The sequence below is a fragment of the Argentina anserina genome, chromosome 1 (genome assembly GCF_933775445.1).
Source record: "Argentina anserina chromosome 1, drPotAnse1.1, whole genome shotgun sequence".
NCBI lineage: Eukaryota > Viridiplantae > Streptophyta > Magnoliopsida > Rosales > Rosaceae > Argentina > Argentina anserina.
Window position 1 is genome coordinate 18,089,833 of NC_065872.1, and position 21,713 is coordinate 18,111,545.

Genomic DNA, 21,713 nt, shown 5'->3' on the forward strand with positions numbered 1-21,713 from the left:
TGCGATAGTTTTATTATAAATCTAATAAAATATGTATGTATAATATTTTATTATTTGGCTAGCTTTTACGGGCCGGGCTCACGGGCCGGATTAAGTAAAAGCCCATCGAATTTACGGACCTCTACAGACTTTTCGGATCTACGAGTTAAATGATAAGGCCTAACTAGGAAGTCACATGAATATAGCTATTTTGTGTAAAATACACAACCATGTGCACAATACTAAAAACAAGAGGTTTATCCGTTTATATGATTATATCAGCTAAGCACTAGACAATATTTAATATGTGGAGTAGACAGCGTGTGGGTTACTTATTACTACTTTTCTGCGGACAGTATGTAAGAACAGAATTTCCTTTTATCAAAATGAAGAACCCACAGTCTCATCCTTGCAATAACAAGAACATTGGGTACTAGCACTTTTTCACAATGCAAATGCGAGTAATCATAAAACTTAACAAAAGCATTAGAGGCACACAACGGTGATTCTAGATTACTCACTATTCCAAGAGTATTTCATCAGATTAGACAGTTTAACTTAATATACAGTTGCATTCTGCTTCCAGGAAGTCACATGAATATAGCTATTTTGTGCACAATACACGACCAACTCCCAAAACAAGAGGTCGTACCATTAATCTTGATCAACAAATTGATGCATTTCTACAGTAAGACCTCAATGTTAAACAGCGACAAACGTGTCACGTGGATCAACTGTATCGATACTGTCCTAACTTAGCCGTCTCACAAGTCAAGGGCGGAGCTAGGATTATGATTTGGGGTGGGCTAGAATTTTTTTTTTTCAATGAACGTTCACTATATATATATATATATTAAGATAATTGTATATGTTATAAAATTATGTAGCTAATTGAATAATAAACAAAATCATCATTAATAAAATTTTGATAACGAACATTTGTCCAAGACATAATAACATACCTAGTCAAATTGCACTCTTCGCTCTTGAATAGAAGCAAATTCTGTAATTATTGAGTCTGCATCATAGTTCTCAGCCAATTCCTTTTCGATGTGGACAATCATGTTATCAGCCAAGAAGTCATTCTCCATCTTGTTGCGCAACATTGTTTTGATACGTTTCATAGCTGAAAATGATCTCTCTGTAGTTGCTGTGGAAATTGGCAAAGTCAAAACAAGACGAATTAACCGATCAATCATTTGGTATGTCATTGATTTTTTTGTTTCAAATAATCCTTGACATAATTCAGCAAGAGTAGTAACATTCTTGAGCACATCATCATGAGGAACATCAGACTCATAAATTGTCAGCTCGCTTCTCAAGCGATGCAACTCTTGTTTAGAGAAATCTCGAGGATAAAACTTCTCTGCAAGTTTGCAAATATTATCAAGGTTAAATGCCTTAAAACCATCTGCAGGGTCCAGAGATGAGCTAAGAATAAGAAGTTCCTTTGTTCTTTCATTGAACCTGCCATTTAATTCTACCAACTCGAAATCTATTGCAGCATAAAATAGGTCAACACGATAATGATGCTCAGTTGTTATATTTCTTTGTTGACAATTATGGCGACGTGAACTCATATTGAATTGACCGTCCATATCAGGAATATCTATATCATGCTTTCTGCAAAAAGACACAACTTTTTCAAGAAAATCTTCCCAGCCGTCTTCTCTTAACTTATGAAGAGAATTCACTGTAATTTCCACCAGGTTCATAGCATTCAAAATATCTTGAGATTTTTGCTGCAACTTTTGACATAAGATATCAGTAAGTCCCATCATTTTTTTCAACAAATGCAAGATGAATATGAACTGAAATGATCTAATTGCATTGTAAGCACCATCAGCCTCCGCACGTAAAGACTCTGTGGTTTTATCATCCATAATAAATTCCAGAACGGTACAAGTTGCATCATATTTATCTATCAAGTCACACACTGAAGTAAAATGAGAACCCCAACGGGTAGCTCCAGGTCTATGCAAGGTACCAATTTGATTGAGTCCTCTACCTGTTCCACGCTCACCTGCTATAACCAATTCTGTAATATGCATAACTTGAGCAACATGAAATTCAGTATGACGTTTTGGAGAAGCACAAATAACATTGACAATAGAACTCAAGGAAGAAAAGAATTTCCAAATAGGATCAACTTTTTTTGAAGCTGCAACCAAGACCAATTGTAACTGATGGGCGAAACAATGTACATAATATGCATATGAGCAATCCCTCATAAATAATGCCTGCAACCCATTCCATTCACCTCTCATATTACTAGCACCATCATACCCCTGACCTCTTAATCTTTCAACTTGCAAATTATGATGGAGAAGAACTTTAGATATCTCTTGATGAAGTGTCTCGGCAGTAGTGTCTTCAACCATCACAATATCAAAAAACCGTTCTGTTAGAAAACCCTCTTTGTCGACAAATCTCAAAATAATAGCCATTTGCTCTTTATGAGCTGAGTCTTGTGCTTCATCAACAAGAATACAAAATCTAGAATCTCCAACTTCTCCTCGAATGTGCATTCTCACCTTGTTTGCTAGAATATTCAAAATCTCCTTCTGAATTGTGGGTGAGGTGTATGTAGCATTTTTTGGGGCATTTTCTAAAACAACTTTAGCAACTTCCGGACTAAACTTTGCTGTATGCTTTATAAGTTCAACACAATTACCACGGTTTTTGGAACCTAAAGACTCGTCCTGAGCCCGAAAAGCACACCCTTGATATGCAAGGTAACGAACAGATTCAATGGTTGTCTTGAGTCTTAGCCGGTTCTTCAAAATCTCATCTCTGCTTTGTCTGTTTAGAATTATGTCTACATGTTGAGGTGCTTTCATCAAATCCGCAACGCATTTCACACAACTATTATGCAATGAGCATGGACCTCCAATGTGATTTAAAAATACACAATTTTTTCCATCTCGAACTCTTTTCCAGTCACTAAATCCATCAGTAGTCAGTGCAGGATTAACTTTTGGACCCTTTGCAAAAAGAAAGCAGGGGAAGCAAAATACTTTATTCTTAGAATGTGAATACTCTAACCACGGCCAATATTGGAACCAAGAATAATTGAACCGACGATACTGGTTTCCTGACCGAACTCTTGGATACTCAAAAAGTTTATGATGATATGGACCCAAGTTTATATAAGCACGTCGAATTCGGTCTCGCTGATTAATAGGATATTCATATATTTGCTTTCGTTTCCCCGGATCTCGTTCTAAATCACCAACATCAAAATATGTATCTTCAAGAGTCTCAGATATAACATCAGGTTGCTCATTGATCATTGTACTGTTAACATTGCATGCTAGCGGTCGCGGAGTAGGAGTAAATTCTGTAGATGTTGAATCAAAAGTAGGGACATTCTCTCTAGTCTCTGGTATTGCTGATTCAACTATAGGAACAGATTCTATGTCAGTATCTGATGCAAGTCCAGTTACTCCAATAGGAACAAAATCTCTAGGCTGGATTATAGGAGAAGTAACATGTTGATGCTTATCAGATGCAAGAGGTGCACTGCTATTTGGCCTATTCCGTTCAATTAACTGAGCTGAATCTTTTTTCTTGTACCATGTACTAAAAACTTTTGCTTTCTTGGCTTGCCGATCATGATCAGACATGTTTTTGAGTGCCTGTTAATTTTCATTAAACCATGTATTATAGCATACAAGTAATCATGTAATATAATAACAATTCACAAATCACAAACGTCCAGACCCTGAAACCCATATGGGTGATATGGCTATATATTGATATATAATTCCAATTCAAATATAGTGCCATAGATTCAATGAATCGTGATATCCTATTAAATTCAAAAAATCAAATCAATGACTTAATACCCAAGAGTTGAAGAGTATATGCATTCGTACCTGGTAACTGAAGAGAAGAAGAACAGCCGCTTAAAGAAAACTGAAGGGAAGAAGAACAATGCTTAAAGAATAAAGAGTAGGGGTAAAGAAAAATCTTTCCTCTTCTTTAACCTAAATCTCTATAAACTGAATTATTAACTGAATTGTTTAATAAAAATAAATCGTTTATGTTTAATAAAAATAAATATTTTATATTTGATAAAAATATAAATGAACTAAGTTCAAAAATATATGGGCTAAGTTTTTAAATTTGGGGTGGGCTAATTTTTTTAACTGAATTATTTACACTAAAATTATGTAGTTAAGTCAAGTTTTTTTAGAATTTGGGGTGGGCTGTAGCCCACCGTAGTCCGTGTGTAGCTACGTCCTTGTCACAAGTGTTGAGTTTTAATCATAAAAGACCTCGGTACAATTCAGTATTATCTACCCACTTATAAACTCTATTTTTATTTGTCACTTCTTAGATGTGAGATTTCTCATCTCCAACACGCTCCCTCACGTGTAACCTAATTTTGTAGGTCTACATATGACAGATTAATATCCTACATACTAAGACGAAATATACCAAGGTCCAGTAACCAACGACACTTGGTGACAATCCAATCGGAAACCCTCCGATGACATAATAATGTAACCCAACTCGGGCTCATGACAAAGTGACACCCAACTCGGGCTCATGACAAAGTGGCACCCAACTCGGGCACATGACAGATTGGAGGTGCGACTGGAGAGAGACCCGCTCTGATACCATGTTAAACAACGACAAACGTAGCCCGTGGACCAATTGTACCTATATTATCCCAACTTAATCTTTAATTTATCTTTATTGGCTTATATAAGATCTTATATATAATTTTATGTTATAAAAATAAATAAATAAAATAATAGATCCACCTACAAAGCCGCCTAGCGGTCTAAACCCTCAAAGACAGCCATTTGCCCGAGGAACGCATAGCTATTCTCGAATCTTGGTAACGATTCAAGCAATTAAAATTTAGTTTTTGGAGGGGATTCTAAATCGAGTACTAACCTAACTTGTAACGACCTCGTCTCATCACTTGGGCTAATCCCAACTTCCCGAGTGCTTTCGCCTTATTGCAGATAGTGCTTCTTTATTGAGATCACAAGATCTCTCGACGGAGTCTATTTCGATCTTACAAAACAACCAAGCATTTGGATTTGATATTATTTGTCCTTGTCGAACCAAACTTATCATGGTGGAGTATCTAATTCCAACAAAAACAACTAACTTTATACGTCTTATTTTTTCACTTGTTTTATATGTTTGTTTTGACATTTGATTAAGAATCTGATGAGAAACTTGTGGAGACGATCGAGCAGAAATTTTCTGTGTTGCTTGTGTAATTGAGTTAATTAGTTAAGTTGAAGATCCTGCTTAACTCTTACGTACATGTATCTCTTACAAAATTTGGAGAAAGGGCCGACTCCGGCGATGGAGACACTTGCTTCCATCCTTTACATAGACACATCTTGCGATTCAATTTACTCGCAGATAGACACATCTTGCGATTCAATTTTTTCTATAATTGAAAAAACTTCACATTTATCAAGTTTCACAAATTAGCATGGTTTCAAGGAAATCCTACTCTTTCTTCTCCAAAATGGTTAAGTTTCTCTATAGTACTACTCATCCTACAAGCTTGTGCTAAATATATGCCAATTCATTGGAGCAGGGCTTCACGTTGTTGCCCTGCATTGGTTTCCAACTACATTATAACAATAACTGATTAACGATAATCGTATAATGAATAGAAAAATGTTTGTAAAAACTCGATCAGATTCTGTTTCTACACCTTATTTTGCTTATTCGGTTATTTCCTGCAATGCTTTTGTTTTCAATTACCATACGTGCAACCATAATTTTGGTGGGAAATTTCACTACAACACCATTGAGCAACAGCAGTGTCCAAAAAATAACGTATATTGAGCAACAGCAACACACTGTAAGTGTGGCTTTCAGCTCCAAAACCACAATTGTGCTCAGAATAAAGCAAAAATTCCCACTGTTATAGATTGATAGGATACAAAAGTGCCTCCTTTACATGAGACATCTACGGCTCTACGTACCCTCTACACACTTATATTAGGCTTAACTATATACCGCGCTACATAATACATATTAATCAAAATATAAATTTTCATATATATGATAAACATATTGATCATCAGCGTACTGATTCTAATGACCTACAAGTTTGGACAAGCACGTCGTTGGAGTATTTGTAATTTTGAAATTGTCAAGACGAGAATCTCCCAAACGTGTAGTGTATGCAGCTTTCTTGTATTGACCCCATGTAAAGGATTTATATAGACTTGGCTTCTGGGAAGACACCATCTCAGGGAGGGGTGAGATCCATGCGTTTAGGGATGGTGCCCCAAAGTAGACCATAGACATTCTTGGCTTCGTTACAGAGTTTGCCAATGCCCTATGCCTCACACTCTCAAACCTTCCATTCGTCAAAGCCTGCAAAATATTGATATATGCATGCGTAAGTAAACAAATGAAAACTTCATCAAGAGAATGTGCGTTAATTATTACTCTCTGATCGATAATTAACTACGAAACGAACAAAGATTCTCATAATAATCAATTTAAACTGGCTGGTGTGAAATCATACTATTTTTAAATCCCGAAATAAAGAAGTTTGATTTTCTTGTCATGAAATTGTTATTATGGCAAGGAACACGTACTTCTGAAATAAACACGATGATGAAAAATGATCATGAGGGTAGAGCGTTGAGAGAAAAGAAGTAATGATAGTTCGACTATGATTACCTGCAAGGTATCACCAACCATGACAAAGAACTCATTCGAATCCGGCGGGACTGGAACCCACAGACCATCACGAAGACAAATTTGGAGACCTCCGACATCGTTAGATCTCAAAATGGTCAAGATCTGAGGGTCGGAATGCTCTCCAAATCCAATCCTAGTGGTATTGTTTGTACAAGGATGAGCTAGATTTGTTGATGAGTCCTTGTCCAGTGGTGGATAGTGGTTAAGCCGGAGAATGGAGTCGCTCTGGACGTTTCTGATGAAGTCACTGAACACAGACTTGTTGGAAAGCCATAGACCCTCTCCGACCAGATCAAGAACCTCACAAGCCAATTCCTTAACTGCTTCTATGTAGTCGTTTACAGCGCAGCTACATATTTGAAACAACAGTCGTACATTAGTTAGCCACCATTCCAAAAGCATACACATAATTTTGTTAGTTGGAGCTAGGGGTGGACACGCAGACCCGAAAATCGAAAAAAAAAAATTACATCCGAATCTAAATTGAATCCAAAAAAACTTAAAACAAAAAAAAAACTGAACTGAACCGAACTTATTATGTTTGGATTGGTTTTGGGTTCAATCCTTCATACACCGAACGAAACAGAACATACCCAAATAACCATAAGTCAACGGTCAATGTCATGGTTTTGATATATTTTTATTTTTTTTATTAAAAAAAATGACAAAACTAAAGTCAACGTAAATCTAATTGACCTAATCAATCTAACAACCTCTCTCATCTCTAAGACAAAAAGAAACTTATAACTCTTTCACTTTCTAAACTCACTCCTTAATTTAAGGCTCTACTACAAATTCACTTCAATCTGCAATACCAGTCCACAAAACTCCTCCCTCGCTCCTCTTTTCCCTCGACCTCTATCTTATGTCACCTCTCTTTATATCTTGACTCTAGAATTGAATTCTTTGATCAATGATTTTCATAATGTTTCATATCCGGTAAGTTCCTCTCCGATTTTAACGCATCAGTGTTTTTTGTACTTGAGCTAAATATGGATTATGGAGATGTTAGAATTAATTAGGCTTAGAATAATCAATTTGAATCTTTCATGTTTGATATTGACATTAAGCTTTGTACTTTAAAATTAATGTATAATATTACATAAGGGTAAAACCGAAAAAAAAAAAACAAACTGCCCGGGTTGGGTTGGAGGGAAATTAAAGTTTTCCCTTCATCTTTTCACTCATTTTGATATGTCATTTGTTATTCTCCTAATTGTAAGATTAAAGTCGCTAAATGTTTCTTAATATGCTGACAGAGGTTATGGGTCACAATCTCTAAAATAAGAAAATCGAACCTAACCGAATTTAAAAATTGGGTTAAGTTATGAGTTATACCCAAAATCAAACCGCATTGACGTGTGTCCACCCCTAGTTGAAGCAATTATCTTGTCTTGTCTCTTATAGCAAGAGAAGAACATATATATGTCCACGGCCCCTACCTAGCTTCAAGTTTTCCCTTCATCTTTTCACTCATTTTGATATATCATTTTGGTCTCTTATATCTCTAAGAAGTACAGATATAAGAGACTAACATTCCGAATCATAACGTATGTTTTGGATTCTTATTTTTTTTTCCAAAAGAAGTATTGAATAAGACATTATATGTGACATATATGTTTTATCGTTATTGTTTCTATTTAGAATCATCGCGTGCGATGTGGGGGCATCGACAATATTGGTTACTAGTCTTGTGTGCATCCAAAACTAACGAAACCTTTCTGTCTCCGAGAGATCAGCTTGATCATACAAGAATGTATAGTACATAAGAACGATCCAACAAGTCATGTCAATTTTCTGCAATCAAATCAATCACATGCTTAATGGAGAGGTTAGCACGCATTGAGTACTAGGAGATGACCCCAGCTCAAAATATGCATGAAAGATATCGAGCACTTTTTCATAATGCACTAGTACTAACTGTACTATTGTTCGATCATACTCATAATGCTGAAGAAATGATAAAATGGTGATGGGATGTTTAGATGAGCCCAAGTTCAGGTAAACTTTTGCCAACTACTCAGAATCGGGCCCTAGAAGGGTATATATGCCTCAAATTATGGGTGACAGTAGTGAAGCAACCATAGCCCCATAGGTGTTATCAAGCTAGACTATCTCCCTCAAATTACTTCTAGAAATTAACTGCTCTTTTAGCCAAAAATATACAAGAAAATCCACTCCAATTGGCTAAACCAAAAAAAAAAAAATCTCTCCTCCCCAAAATTTGTACAATAATTAAAGTCGGTTCTAAAAAAAAACACTTATTCTAAATTTCTTAGAGTGCTTTTGTACTCCGAAGCAAAACTGATATGTACAATTTTCTTACCAACGAATATAAAAAATTTCCTTTCAAGAAAAAATGAATATAAAAATTTTAAGACTTTTAAAATTAAAAAATAGTTCAAAAGACTCAAAAACAGTATTATATCCTCTTAATCGAAAAAGGAAGAAAATGAAGTACCCTCCCTTTAAACTGTAAATTCTTTAAATTTGTATTCACTCATTGACTGTCATCACAAAAATCTTATGGTTAAATCTGATGAATAAATTTGGTGACTACTTCATATGGCATCTATAATAATGGATGGTACTATATATGCGATGAAACTTTGAAAGAGAGTGACATTCGACTAATTCCAAGGTCTACATTTGCTTCAATTCTTTAATATCCAGCAAGGTTCGTGAAACAAACACATAAATCGACTGCTTCAAGGCTTCGTGTTTGTTTTTTTTTCTCATGTAAAGCGGGAACAAAATTTTGTAGCAGATGAAGTGGGTTACAAGTTTAGCTTCATTCATTGCCGCTCAGTCGCTCGCTCACTCCTTCATCATCTTTCCTCTTTCATCGAGTGGGTAGTAGTTGTGTTAGGAGTTTTAAGTTGTAATTTTTTTCTTGTAAAAAAAACATAAATTGTCCAAAAAAAATACAACAAGGTAGGCAACATTACCCAAGAATTCTATATATACCATTGTTTTTTATAATCGTTGCTTCTTGTTTTTGAGTAAGGAAACTAGGAAAGACGTCCTTTTGCTAGGAGACCAACCATTATCTAATACTAAATAATCTTCTTCCCCACGAATTCATCTGGGCATCAATTCCCTCTTTTCTAGGCCCCAACATGAACTCAAAGCTCTCATTATTCGGTTGTTTAATTAGTTTATTAAATGTCAACTGACATGTAACATGCAAACTAACTAATTAAGAAAATGACGAGCATAACCAATAATATGTACCTGAATTTTGTAGAGTCATTGGAGACGACGTTGGATGTTTCAGAAATGTAGAGAGGATTGGATTGAAGAAGAAGGTACTCGAGCTCGCCCATGTCGCCATTCCGGCCAATGTTTTTGCTTCCATAACCAAAGGGAGAAGCCGGGCCAGCTCGTTGCTTCTCTGCCGTAGGTTTGGCGAAGAAACCAAACCCTTCTTCTTCTATCCTGGCAATGACCTCTTTCGGGACGCTATGGTTCACAACCTTGAAGAAACCATATTCTTCGCAAGCTTCGACGACAAGTTCCGCTAGCTTCGACCGGTTGTAGGTCGAAAGATCGATGGAGGGAATCCCCACTGCTTTGGTTTTCTTGGTTTTCATCGGAGAAGGAGATGGTACAACCATTCTTGTTTCTCTATTTTGAAGCTAGGCCGGACTAAGAGAATATTATGATGAGGGAAAGAAAGTTATCCGAGATGTGTGTATATATATAGAGGATCAGTGAAGCTAGAGGAATATAAATTTGGATTTGAACTTTGATACTTTGGAGGTGTGATCATAGTTGAGCTGGTGCCATTATATACAAGAGGGAGAGACAGAGAAAGACAGAGAGAGACGGAGAGAGAGAGAGAGAGAGTAGCTAGAAAGCAATTATTATTATTGTATTCTTGGTAGGGGTGGGGGTTGATGATGTATATAATTCAAAGTTCAAACCAAGGAAACTAGCACGAATTAGAAGACGTGCGAATTGTTTGTATATTGTCACCTTGGAGTGGGTAAATGTTTCTTGCCATTTTCACCAAAGAACAAAAAATGTTCACTTCCCAAAGATTTTGCATGTTTTTTTCTTTGTATTCATTTCTTTATAAGTAAAACTTGTTGATAATTGAGACTTAGACTATCTTATTGTAGGTGGGTTAAAGTTTTACATCAAGTTTTATCTTAAATTTGAATTTTAGTTTGTTCATTGATGATTCAACAATATTTTCTCTTAGAATGCAATGTTATTGCGGAAAATTCTATAGTGTACCAATACTTTGTGACAGTCATTACATTATGACCGTCATGCATATATTATTGCACCGTAGACAAGTTCGGGTTATGACTGATAAAATTAAACGTAAAAACTATTATGGGAGACAATAAAGTTCACTGCCGCACATAGTCGATATATATAATTCATCATATGATGCTCTATTATCTCTATTATTACAATCATACGTTTGATCGAAGTGATTCGATGAGAATGATGGACACTTGAAATTCTATCTCGCTCCCTGCACGTCCAAAGTTTAGTGGGCTGTATTCAACTCTGATTTCAAATAATTTTGATTGATTTATTATAATTAACGGATTCTGAAAATCCATAGATTATTTCAACTCCACATAGATTCAGCCAGATTTCATTGTATTGTATTGACCAGATTTGTCTTGATTTGCTTGGATTTCACAAATACATGTATGATTTTTATATTATTATTAAATAATAAAATATAGAACATGGAGAATTAATAAGTTGGTTATCTTTTTTAAAAAATTACAAAATCATAATGTATTTTACAAAGTAATAAAAATATAAAAACAACTAAATATACTCATCCATTCCGACCTCATTGTCATCATAGTCTTCATGATCCCTCTTATTCGCATTGTCCTCATTATTTTCATTCGCATTGCCTTCAATATCATTGTTATCTTCTTGACTTTCATTATCACCATTCCGTGGTCTATTTTCCCACATAGCTTCAGCAATAGTTTCCAAGCATTAGCCTCTGCTCTTTGTTGTAGTTGACTTTGAGAAAGTAGTTCAAGATTCTCGTCTTCCATACCAAGTTCTTCATCATTTTCTATTTCAGGAGAAAATTCATCGGAACGACATTCTTTATTGCAACTATTAGTATAATTATAAAAACGACCATCATTTCTTTTTTACCTACAACAATTATACTAAATCACAAGAAAAACCCATAAAATTGATTTGAGCAATTAAAATAAAACACATGATTTAAATAAGAACATAAAAATTTTCGATCTTATTGTGAGAGAGAGAAAGAGAGAGAGAGAATACATCAAAATCTCATGTCTAGATGCTTGATTTCTAACAAGCATGATATAGTGTAAAAATACTTCAAAATCCAACAAAATCAACTAATAAATAAAATCATTCAAAATCAATCGATTTTTGAATACCACCAGAATTCATAGGAGTTTTTGAAATCTTAATTGAATACCTTGAGATTTCAATGGATTATTTAAAATCTTAATTGAATACCATAAGATTTCAAAAGATTTTTCAAATACAAGAAAATCCTATAGAATCCTAGTTAAATACACCCCCTTAGAGAAGTAGTTGTTTTCCAGGTGAAGAGAGGTGCAGCGTGATAAGGAGAGGTTGACGACAGCCTGGTAGCGGCTGTTTGTCTCCTCTAAATGGAACTTTGTTCGAACATTTTTTTTCAAAAGGAGTTGGAGGCATAAACTAAGTGCGTGCTATCAGACCAATTTTCCAGTTACGTATTAATATATTGTTCATATATACTGCTGCATATGTACACACACACGCTGAATACTTCATCTCAAATTACCTGCCACACACATACGTGCATCTCCTTTCTTCAAATGATTCAAATCTGATACTTTGGACAAATCAATATAGCAATGAAATTTGGAATCTCAAGCCGACATTACCTCAAGCAGTCAAGCTCATATTGAAGCTGATCGATAACTCAACAAATATATGACTCTTGATCATAATTTTCTCTTTCTCACTGGATTATGAAGAAATTGGATTGAGAAGCTCCGCCCCAGTAGTGCTTCTTGAGCTAGTTTGATCAATACCGAGGCAATGCTTGAATTAGTAGAATCTTTTTTTTTTGTTGGACAAATAAATTAGTAGATTTTCCTTATCCACGGGAAAATGCAATTCCCAGGTATTTTCCATTTTTCCTTGGGTTTGGCACAGACTTCTAAAGAGTTATGACTAAAATTGGGAAATAACATTTAAAGCAAAATACTTTGGTCCTGAATTTTTGAAATCTGGAAGGGAAAATTAATCGATCAGTGGGGTGAACGGAAGCAATTTATGCCAAATTTTCCATTCAATTGGGAAACACTTTCCTTTCCCTCTCATTTTCTTGGGTTGTGGCCTTAAAGCTAAATCTTCTTTACTATGAAACAACCGTGTTTCAGGGTTACAGGGATTGTTTGTATATGTCTCCCAAGTTTGATGGATAGCCACGTTTGACTTGGTTTAAGTATCCTGTACGCACTAAACTTCGTTATTCTTTAGTATAATTCTTAATTTGTTTGTATTGAAATTAATAGAATGTACATACTAATAAACTATAGGAATCTTAATTTCAATCTGTCTTCATGGGATCGATTCATAGCATGTGCTAACTCAAATTAGAACCTAATCACGACGAGACATAATCCAACTCTGTCTTTTTTGCTTTAGGGAGCAAGGAAACGATGCATGCAGAAATTTTAAGCATAATGTAGGACGAAATCAATGATGCATGCTTCGCACTTTGATCCCAAGATGTTGTGTTTGCTAATCAAGTCAGAACATCCATGTCCCTTATGTTTATGTCTAACTTTTCAGGTGAGTGCGGTTTAGTGTTGAATACTTGAATGTGTGTCCGCAAATGATCGATAAGGAGGGGATTTTTCATTATATATATATATAACAATAAGGTGCATGCAATTGAACGTGCATTCATTCAGCACTCTAATCCAGTATTGCAAATTCTCGATCAATTGAAAGATAATTTGCATTATCAACTTCTAAAACAGGCAACCTTCAATTTTTGTGATGTTGACCTATTTTCGGTCGGTTACCTTGCTTACACATATTGAAATTAAGTTTCTTGTTGTAATATCTTTCAGGAACAATAACTAATTGAAGGACGATCAATCTTTCATTAAGATTTTGATGGAGACAGGAGGCCTATATAACTACTGAAACTAAAATCACCTGCTCTACTTTTCTTTAATCATTTTTATTGGACTCGCAAGATACATGTGAAGTTGGTCTTCCCTAATCTCAGTCGACTATATATAATTAAGAGGTTAATCACATTGTCAAACAGGTTGTGTTCGGCGGTAACTGTTATATACACATCGTCAAGCATTCAGAGTGTTTCCACGTGCAAAACCAGAAGAAGCAGAAGAAGAGCAAAATTTGCATCAAACTTGTTCAACAGGTTGATTAACAAATTGTCAATTTGCATGTTTCCACGTGCATGAACGCAAAAACAGCATTTTATTTTATCAAACATGAAAACGAAATAATGAAATATACACATTGACCTCTTCATGCAAATTTCTCTCTTCTTGAGTTCTTAAAGTTGAAATTTCTTCCCCTCGAATCATAGGCGCACCTACTACCTGAAAAACAGAAGATAAATGTATAATTTAGTCTTCATTCACACAATAATTGAACTTCTGTTGATGATAAAAGATTCTACCCTCTCCTAGTTGATAAATTAAGAAGCAAAGAGCTAATATATTTCACTAATATATTCACGTTTTAAGCCCCATACTGTTCGAAAGTGATTGATATTTATGCTTTTGATGGGCTTTGATAGGTCCACCAATATAGAAGAAAAGAACAATTATCAGAAATTATAGTCTTCAAATAATGGAATCTGCCATTAGAAATCATCATGAGCAGTACGCCCCCAAAAAGAGCACTGGTATACTTTAATTGACGCAGCAAGGTATATAGTAGCTAGGTTAATTATTAAAATTAAACAGAGGGATGGCAATTAGGTTTAATTATTCAGAAATGGTTGCCGATCTCAAGGCCCTTGAAACACGACCCTTAATTTCAGGTGAAGAGCCGGCTAGAGCAGAAACATGTATACCAGACGAAGACATTAAATAAATTCCAGACGAGAAAAACAGAACGATAGCTCCGTTAGATATGGTGACAAAACCCAGTGGGTTCTGCAGTCTTCCTCGCTCGACATATGGCGCATTTTTGAGTGTGATCGATGATCGCCTCTTAGCTAATTACGCTGCTACCAGTCCCATCATAGCTATGATATGATACGACATCTATGACCATCTATGGAATAATTAATTAGAAAAAACTCTAAAATATGGACCCTTTTACACTCGATTCATATTTTAAACTTTCCATATAGATTGTATATTTATAATTAATATTTATACCAAGTTGAATTTATCTTTTAGATACATAGAAAGCTAAAATTTAGCATTTATTCATTTAAATTTGAAATTTTTAACTAATTAAATTTAAATCTTATCAACTCTATTTCAATTAATTTTTATCTATTAATTTATCTTAATTTGGTGATTTTAGCATATATATATATATACTCATTACAAAACTATTTCATTTGTAACAAAATTTTGTAGTTCTTGATCTCTTTAGTATGTATATTCTTTCTAATATTGTCGCACAAGAAAAATTTAGAGAATTTGATATGAAGATTGAGAGATATGTTTTGAAGAAATGATGAGGTCAACTATGCATATGGTACTCCTCGCCATTCTCTCCGAGTGATAGTTGAGAAAAGTTTTGAATGATACAGGCAAGTCTTTGATTCCATTGTGTTTTTTTTATTATAAGGTACATATCTTGTTCTTGAATTACTTTGTCTAATATTTATGCATATATTGTAGTCTTTAAACAAATCTTAGTATATAATACTAATAAATCACACGACTATGCGAGGTATCTAAACTAATATACCTTTTGACAAGGTATTAAGAAAAACTCAAAAGAATAGAGTTACATTTTGAATAGATAACTTACTTATATAATAGAAATATATAACTAACTATGTAGTAAAATAGATAACTTACCCATTTAATATAATAAAACATAACATACAGATATGGATGACAAAAGTCTTTTACGAAGTTAAAACAACTTATTTTCAAAAATAACTTACATATATAGTATGACTAATTGAATACCCTACCTATATATAGTAGGACTACTTAAATAATATACCTATATGGTAGAATTAAATAACTTACATATAAAGTAAGTATACTTAAATAATATACCTATATGATAGAAAGATTTTTAAACACAAAAAAAATGTATGAAAAAACAGCTCATTTAACTTTTGTTTCCAAGTCTAGATTGCATGACTTAAACACAATTAATAATGATATTAAGACTACGAATTACAAATTTATGATTAAAATAAATATTAATGTAATAAACTTAATATATGGGATGTATGAAGTTAATTATTAGTAAATTAGGTATGTTATAAATTTGACTTTAGTTGCAACTTTTATAATATTGAGAAAAATAAATGTTTTATAGTTAATCTTACATGGCAATTTTTGGGTGTAAATTGAAATGAAAACAATGATGGGTTTAATCGAAAATCTCATATTGAAATTCGGTCTATATTGAATTTCCCCAATATTAATCTCACTTCTCGTACCATTATAATTATACTTATACTTTTAGCTACTAACAACATTATAATTCAGATGAGTATATACTCGTCGGCTGATGTACGCAAACGCATGTATTATATATTAGCTGTTGTTGAGAAACAAATCTGCCATATTGATTGTGATTGATCTGTACATGAGTTGTAAATTTCCTTATATGTTGTAAGTTTCCTTATGTGTTGTAAACCGATTCTAACTTGTAGGATCTGAAACGATGTCACTCGTGTATAAACAAACATTATAGTATCAATGAAATGCAATTCATCCAATATTGTTTTCTTTCATGGTACCAGAGCATGTAATCCATAAGCCTATGTACTCTACTTCTCCTGCGAGTATCTCTTTTTGATTGTTTTTCAATCAGTCTCGGCACTCTATTTCTCGTGTCATCATTCCTTTTCTCCATCATGAGCAACATTATCATTCTTCGAAACGGCAACAAGTCTTTAATCTCAGTGAATACCACAAATTTGGGTATCGCCCATGGCATCAACAGGACCTCTTCATCCAAATCCAAGAGTAATCTTGGTTTGTCAAATGTGTCATCTCAAAATTGGATTCTCGATAGTATAGTGGTGCAACAGATCATATAATCTCATCATCAAGTCAATTGACTCATAGCAAGAGAAATCAAATGTTGCCTCTTGTTTTGTTGCCGAGTGGAGAAACAACACACATATCTTCTACGAGATCAGTACCATTAAATTCGCATTATATTTTGGACAATGTATTATATGTACCAAATTTCAAAGTTGATCTCATGTTTATTAGCCGGCTCACAAGAGGATTATCTTGTTCAGTAACATTTTTCCCTTATTGGTGTATTTTGCAGGATCTGGCTTCGAGGAAAACGATTGGTTTGGGCAAGCAACGGTCTATATTATTTGGTGGCACAAGTGTTTGAGCCTAAAATAATACTCTGGTATTATCTAGATTCTTTAGGCTCGTGCACCGGTTATTTGGGGAAAATCTATCGTAGAGCAAAATTACATTCCTTATTGGAATAGATTTCGGGGACTAGTGGTGCATATAATCTGAGTTGAATAAGGAAGGTGAATCCAAATCAACTAGGAGGTTCTCAAGACTTGATCTGCAAGAAAGAACAATTTGTGTTCTCTATATAAAGGGGTCGAATGTGCAAAATAACACACGCACAACGTCAAACAAACTATCACGCAACCGCATAGTCAAGTCTCCCCACGGAGCAAAAGTCCGATTAGCTTCGGCAACCAAGTCTCCCATCAAAGCGGAGCTACCCAGATGTACGCCTTGCGCTGCATGTAGCAACAAGTCCGATTAACTTCGGCAACTAGAGTCAAGTCCATCGAGTCGCTAGCCTAGCTTCTAGCAAACACAAAAGTCTACACTAGTCAGCAATTTCCTACAGCAGGAGAGTTCCGCTATCAATGACACATTATAAGCTATGCTTTTCCTCAAGCGGTCTAAAGTAAGATCGGCCATCTATTTGAGGTGGAGTGAAAGGTACCTAGCAACTCCGGTTGTATATAGGTCATTCGAACTTCAGCGATTTATCAGAAACTGCGGAACAATCGTTCGAGAAGAAGACAGTACGTGAGCGCAATCATCATCAACAAAACAAGAGTTGTACCTAACTCAAAGGTACTGGTACACCAAGCAACAATAGAGAACGAAGGTTAGAACCATCTAGGGTTCAAAACCGGGGCTTGCTGATTGTTCTCTGAGGAGATCTTTTACCCAACTCGAACAACAAGCAACGGAGAAAACCAAGCCTAAACCTTTTGGGGGAGCTGGAGTGGGTAAAACAGTACTCATTATGGAATTGATCAACATTGCCAAAGCTCACAGGGGCGTATCCGTGTTTGGCGGAGTGGGTGAATGTACATGTGAAGGAAATGATCTTTACATGGAAATGAAAGAATCCGGTGTAATTAATGAACAAAATATTGCCAAATCAAAAGTGGCTCTAGTCTATGGTCAGATCAATGAACCACCCGGAACTCGTATGAGGGTTGGTTTAACCGCCTTAACTATGGCGAAATATTTTGAAGATGTTAATGAGCAAAATGTACTTCTATTTATCAACGCACTGATGAGCACATTGAACTATCCATGTGGCTGAGAGCCCTCACAGCTCAGGCACAACGACGCAATTATCAGGAAGGCTGTAACTTCTTAATGCGGGCCCAGTGAGTTCCCCAATAGTGCACCAAAACGGGGCCGGAGAGAGGGTAAACCTTAGATCGGCTACGATCAAATTGAACTGTCTTTGATTGAGCGACTCTTGCCCGATTTTTATTTCCGGGATCAATTTACCTGTGGCCATATGAAATCGTGGAGCCACCCATTCTTTGTTTTTCAAATTGCTAATATTGTACTTTTTAAAATCGAAATATCTAAATAATAAGAAATTTAACAAATAGCAAAAATTAGAAAATGTAAACTAAATAAAATAAACACAACATTGTTCTTATTCAAACCGCCTTGTAATCCTCAATTTGCTGCTTAATCCATGGGCAAGCAAGAGACAACCTGGGGAACTGAAACATCTAAAGCGCCCCGCACCGAAACAGTGCTTTACCCCTAGATGTCCAGTCAATTGCTGTGCCTCAACACATTTCAGGGAGAACCAACTAGCTTTGGGTTCGAGTGGCATTTCACCCCTAACCACAACCCATCCGCTGATTCTTCAACATCAGTCGGTTCAGAACTCCAATCCTGGTCATGGAAAGATCACCCAAATCCCCTTAATCAAATCACTTTATCGAGAAATACGAGGTGGGGAATGTTGGGGTGAACCAGAAAAGTTTGGGTAAAGCCAGACAAAAATCTTTTGGTCCAATAAGGTTTGACCTTATCCATCCTACAAACGTATCAAGATAAAATAATACTTACCCGGTCCTTAAATTTATTTATGGCCTTCAAGGAGTGGTATGAGATGAAAATCTCATTCGTCGTATTCTCTAAAATACGATAGTATGGTAGAAAGAAATATCCTTTCTACATATGTATCATTCAAAACAACGATTTTTATCAGTTGTAGCAAGGACATAAACTTCATAAAAGTCGAAATATTAACATGAAGAAACTAGGTATGCCTAAATACTTTATTCTATGGATAAATGATCACAAATAGCGTTTTCATTTTATCACAAGCTGATGAGATTGAGTAGAGAGAAACGAAACGAAAGAAGTCGACCCGCCTTTAGTCTTGGTGTACAGCCTAGTGAGATCCAAGCATGGTACGTAATTGAACGAGAAGCTCCAACTGGGTGAGGCAAGCTTGAATTAATCCTGAACAGTGAACAACTCCCTCTATAGAAATCGTTGATAATACACAGCATATAGCTAACCTAACGGAACCAATTAATTTGTGTATTGAATTACAAATCGAATCTAGATCACCCCACTTCATTTCTTGGTGTCAAAAAAAAAAGAGTCGGGTATATGGTATAAAAGTGGAGAATCTATTCTCTTTTTTTCCTAAAAAAATCTTGGAGATTGTGTAATACGTACTCTCAAACTATTTGTTTACACGGTAGCCCTGGGCGACACACGTGCTACAATGGCCGGGACAAAGGGTCGCGATCCCACGAGGGTGAGCTAACTCCAAAAACTTCCTTATTCTAAAGAAAATACCCTAATCCTATTTCTTAAATTTCTGGTCGGGTCTCATTTATTTTTCTCTTATTTTACATATAATGGATTTGCCTGGACCAATACATGACTTTCTTTTAGCTATACAAAATGAATATGAATTACCCACTATTCACTGGGTTTTTGAGCCATAATCATTATGTAGGAGAGATGGCCGAGTGGTTGACGGTGTAGCATTGGAACTGCTATGTAGACTTGATAGCCAGAAATTAAAAGGAAATATTTTATCAATTTTTGTTATAGCTATTGCCTCTGCTAAAGCAACTATTGGACCGGCTATTGTTTCCGGAAGTGCTGCTGAAGCTGCGCGAAACCATCACAAGGGTTTATGCACAAAGGACAGGAAAACCCTTATGGGTTGTAAGTTTCCAAAAATTGAAGATACAGATCAAGAAATTGAATTTCAGTTATTTGGGGAAACATATCAATTGGTAGAACCAAATCTCTTGTTGTTCCTAAGTAGCTTAGTGGTAGAGCGGTCGGCTGTTAACTGACTAGTCGTACGTTCGAATTCTACTTGGGGAGAGTTGATTCATTCCGAATTCTTTCATTCTGAATGTTTAATTTGGAATGAAAGTCTTTCAAAAAAAAAAATTCAACACACCAAGCAGTACGCTTAGATTTATTAGATTGGTTGCAAAAATATCAGCATTTAATTCGGACAGCTAATGCGATCTACTTATTGAACAAGGTTCTATGGTCGGTCCACGACCTCTGGATGCCGAAGGCATCCTTGGGGTGATCTCGTAGTTCCTACCGAGTGGAGACGATGGGATCGGTCCATGGATTTATTTTCCTTTTACCGCTTTTTGTTCAAAGGGTTGAAGGGAGATAGTGCATCAAGCTGTTCGCAAGGGCTAATTGATGAGAAAAAATTTGAGGCTCTGATTCAAAATTATCTTGATTCATCCCCCCTGAGGAATTACCAAAACTTTTCACTCTTGACTCATTCCACTATAAAGGATTAGTCAATCAAATAATAGATAGTAAGTGGGTCGGTTTGAAAATAAATGAATTGCTTGTTGTCGAATATTACTCTCGTCAGACTTAATCCAGAATGTGAGAGATTACCTTTTGATTTACCAAAAGCAGAAGAAGAATTAGTAGCAGGTTATCAAACCGAATACTCGGAAGAGAGTTCAATCACAACTCTATGTTAACAACTTTAGAGGCATATCCTATTACAATTCATTCATATCAATCAGGTTATTAATCCTACAGCATACTAACTCGATGGGGAGATACACCTCTCCAAGTTATCAATAATTGAGTCATTCTTTTATGCTTCTGTTGATTCCAATTACAACTTAACAATCACATTTGTATTCCAACTCTTCTAAGACGTTGTTAAGTCCAAAATTAAGTCTTACATTATATTACAAGTCGGTTCTTTAATTTCCTGTCTCTTTTAATTTTGGTGGATTTGTGTTCTTTCCTTGAGTCGTCACAGATCTGATCATAAATATTCGTTTAAAAAAAAATAGCGTGGGGACAGTATTTTGCAGTCTGGATTCAACTATATTGCTTAGAGATATTGCTTAGCATGCATGAATGTAGCAGCTACAAGTCGTGTCATCGTATGAATGCGCAAATGATGGATAAAATGATTAAAATCTGATCAAATGCTCGGACTATAAACTCGACTCTTATTGACCAAATGAGGAAACTATATATTTTTCTTTTCGAAAATTATTCAAGGCACCGAAATGCAAGTGAACTCATTGTCATTCTGCGATTCTTGTT

At 35.3% G+C, this 21,713-nt stretch overlaps 2 protein-coding genes across 2 annotated transcripts; both read right to left on the reverse strand.

The window, feature by feature from the left end:
* Positions 1-941: 941 nt before the first annotated feature.
* Positions 942-3,605, reverse strand: LOC126803220 (uncharacterized). The gene has a single exon (XM_050531001.1). It carries the CDS (start codon positions 3,603-3,605, stop codon positions 942-944), a length of 2,664 nt encoding a protein of 887 aa, XP_050386958.1.
* A 2,327-nt stretch (positions 3,606-5,932) lies between these two features.
* On the reverse strand, positions 5,933-10,416 carry LOC126785927 (gibberellin 2-beta-dioxygenase 2). The gene is made up of 3 exons (XM_050511612.1): positions 9,910-10,416; positions 6,655-7,024; positions 5,933-6,342 (listed from the first exon to the last, which is right to left on the reverse strand). Exons 1-3 carry the CDS (start codon positions 10,290-10,292, stop codon positions 6,058-6,060), a joined length of 1,038 nt encoding a protein of 345 aa, XP_050367569.1. The 5' UTR covers positions 10,293-10,416; the 3' UTR covers positions 5,933-6,057.
* Between the last annotated feature and the right edge of the window lie 11,297 nt (positions 10,417-21,713).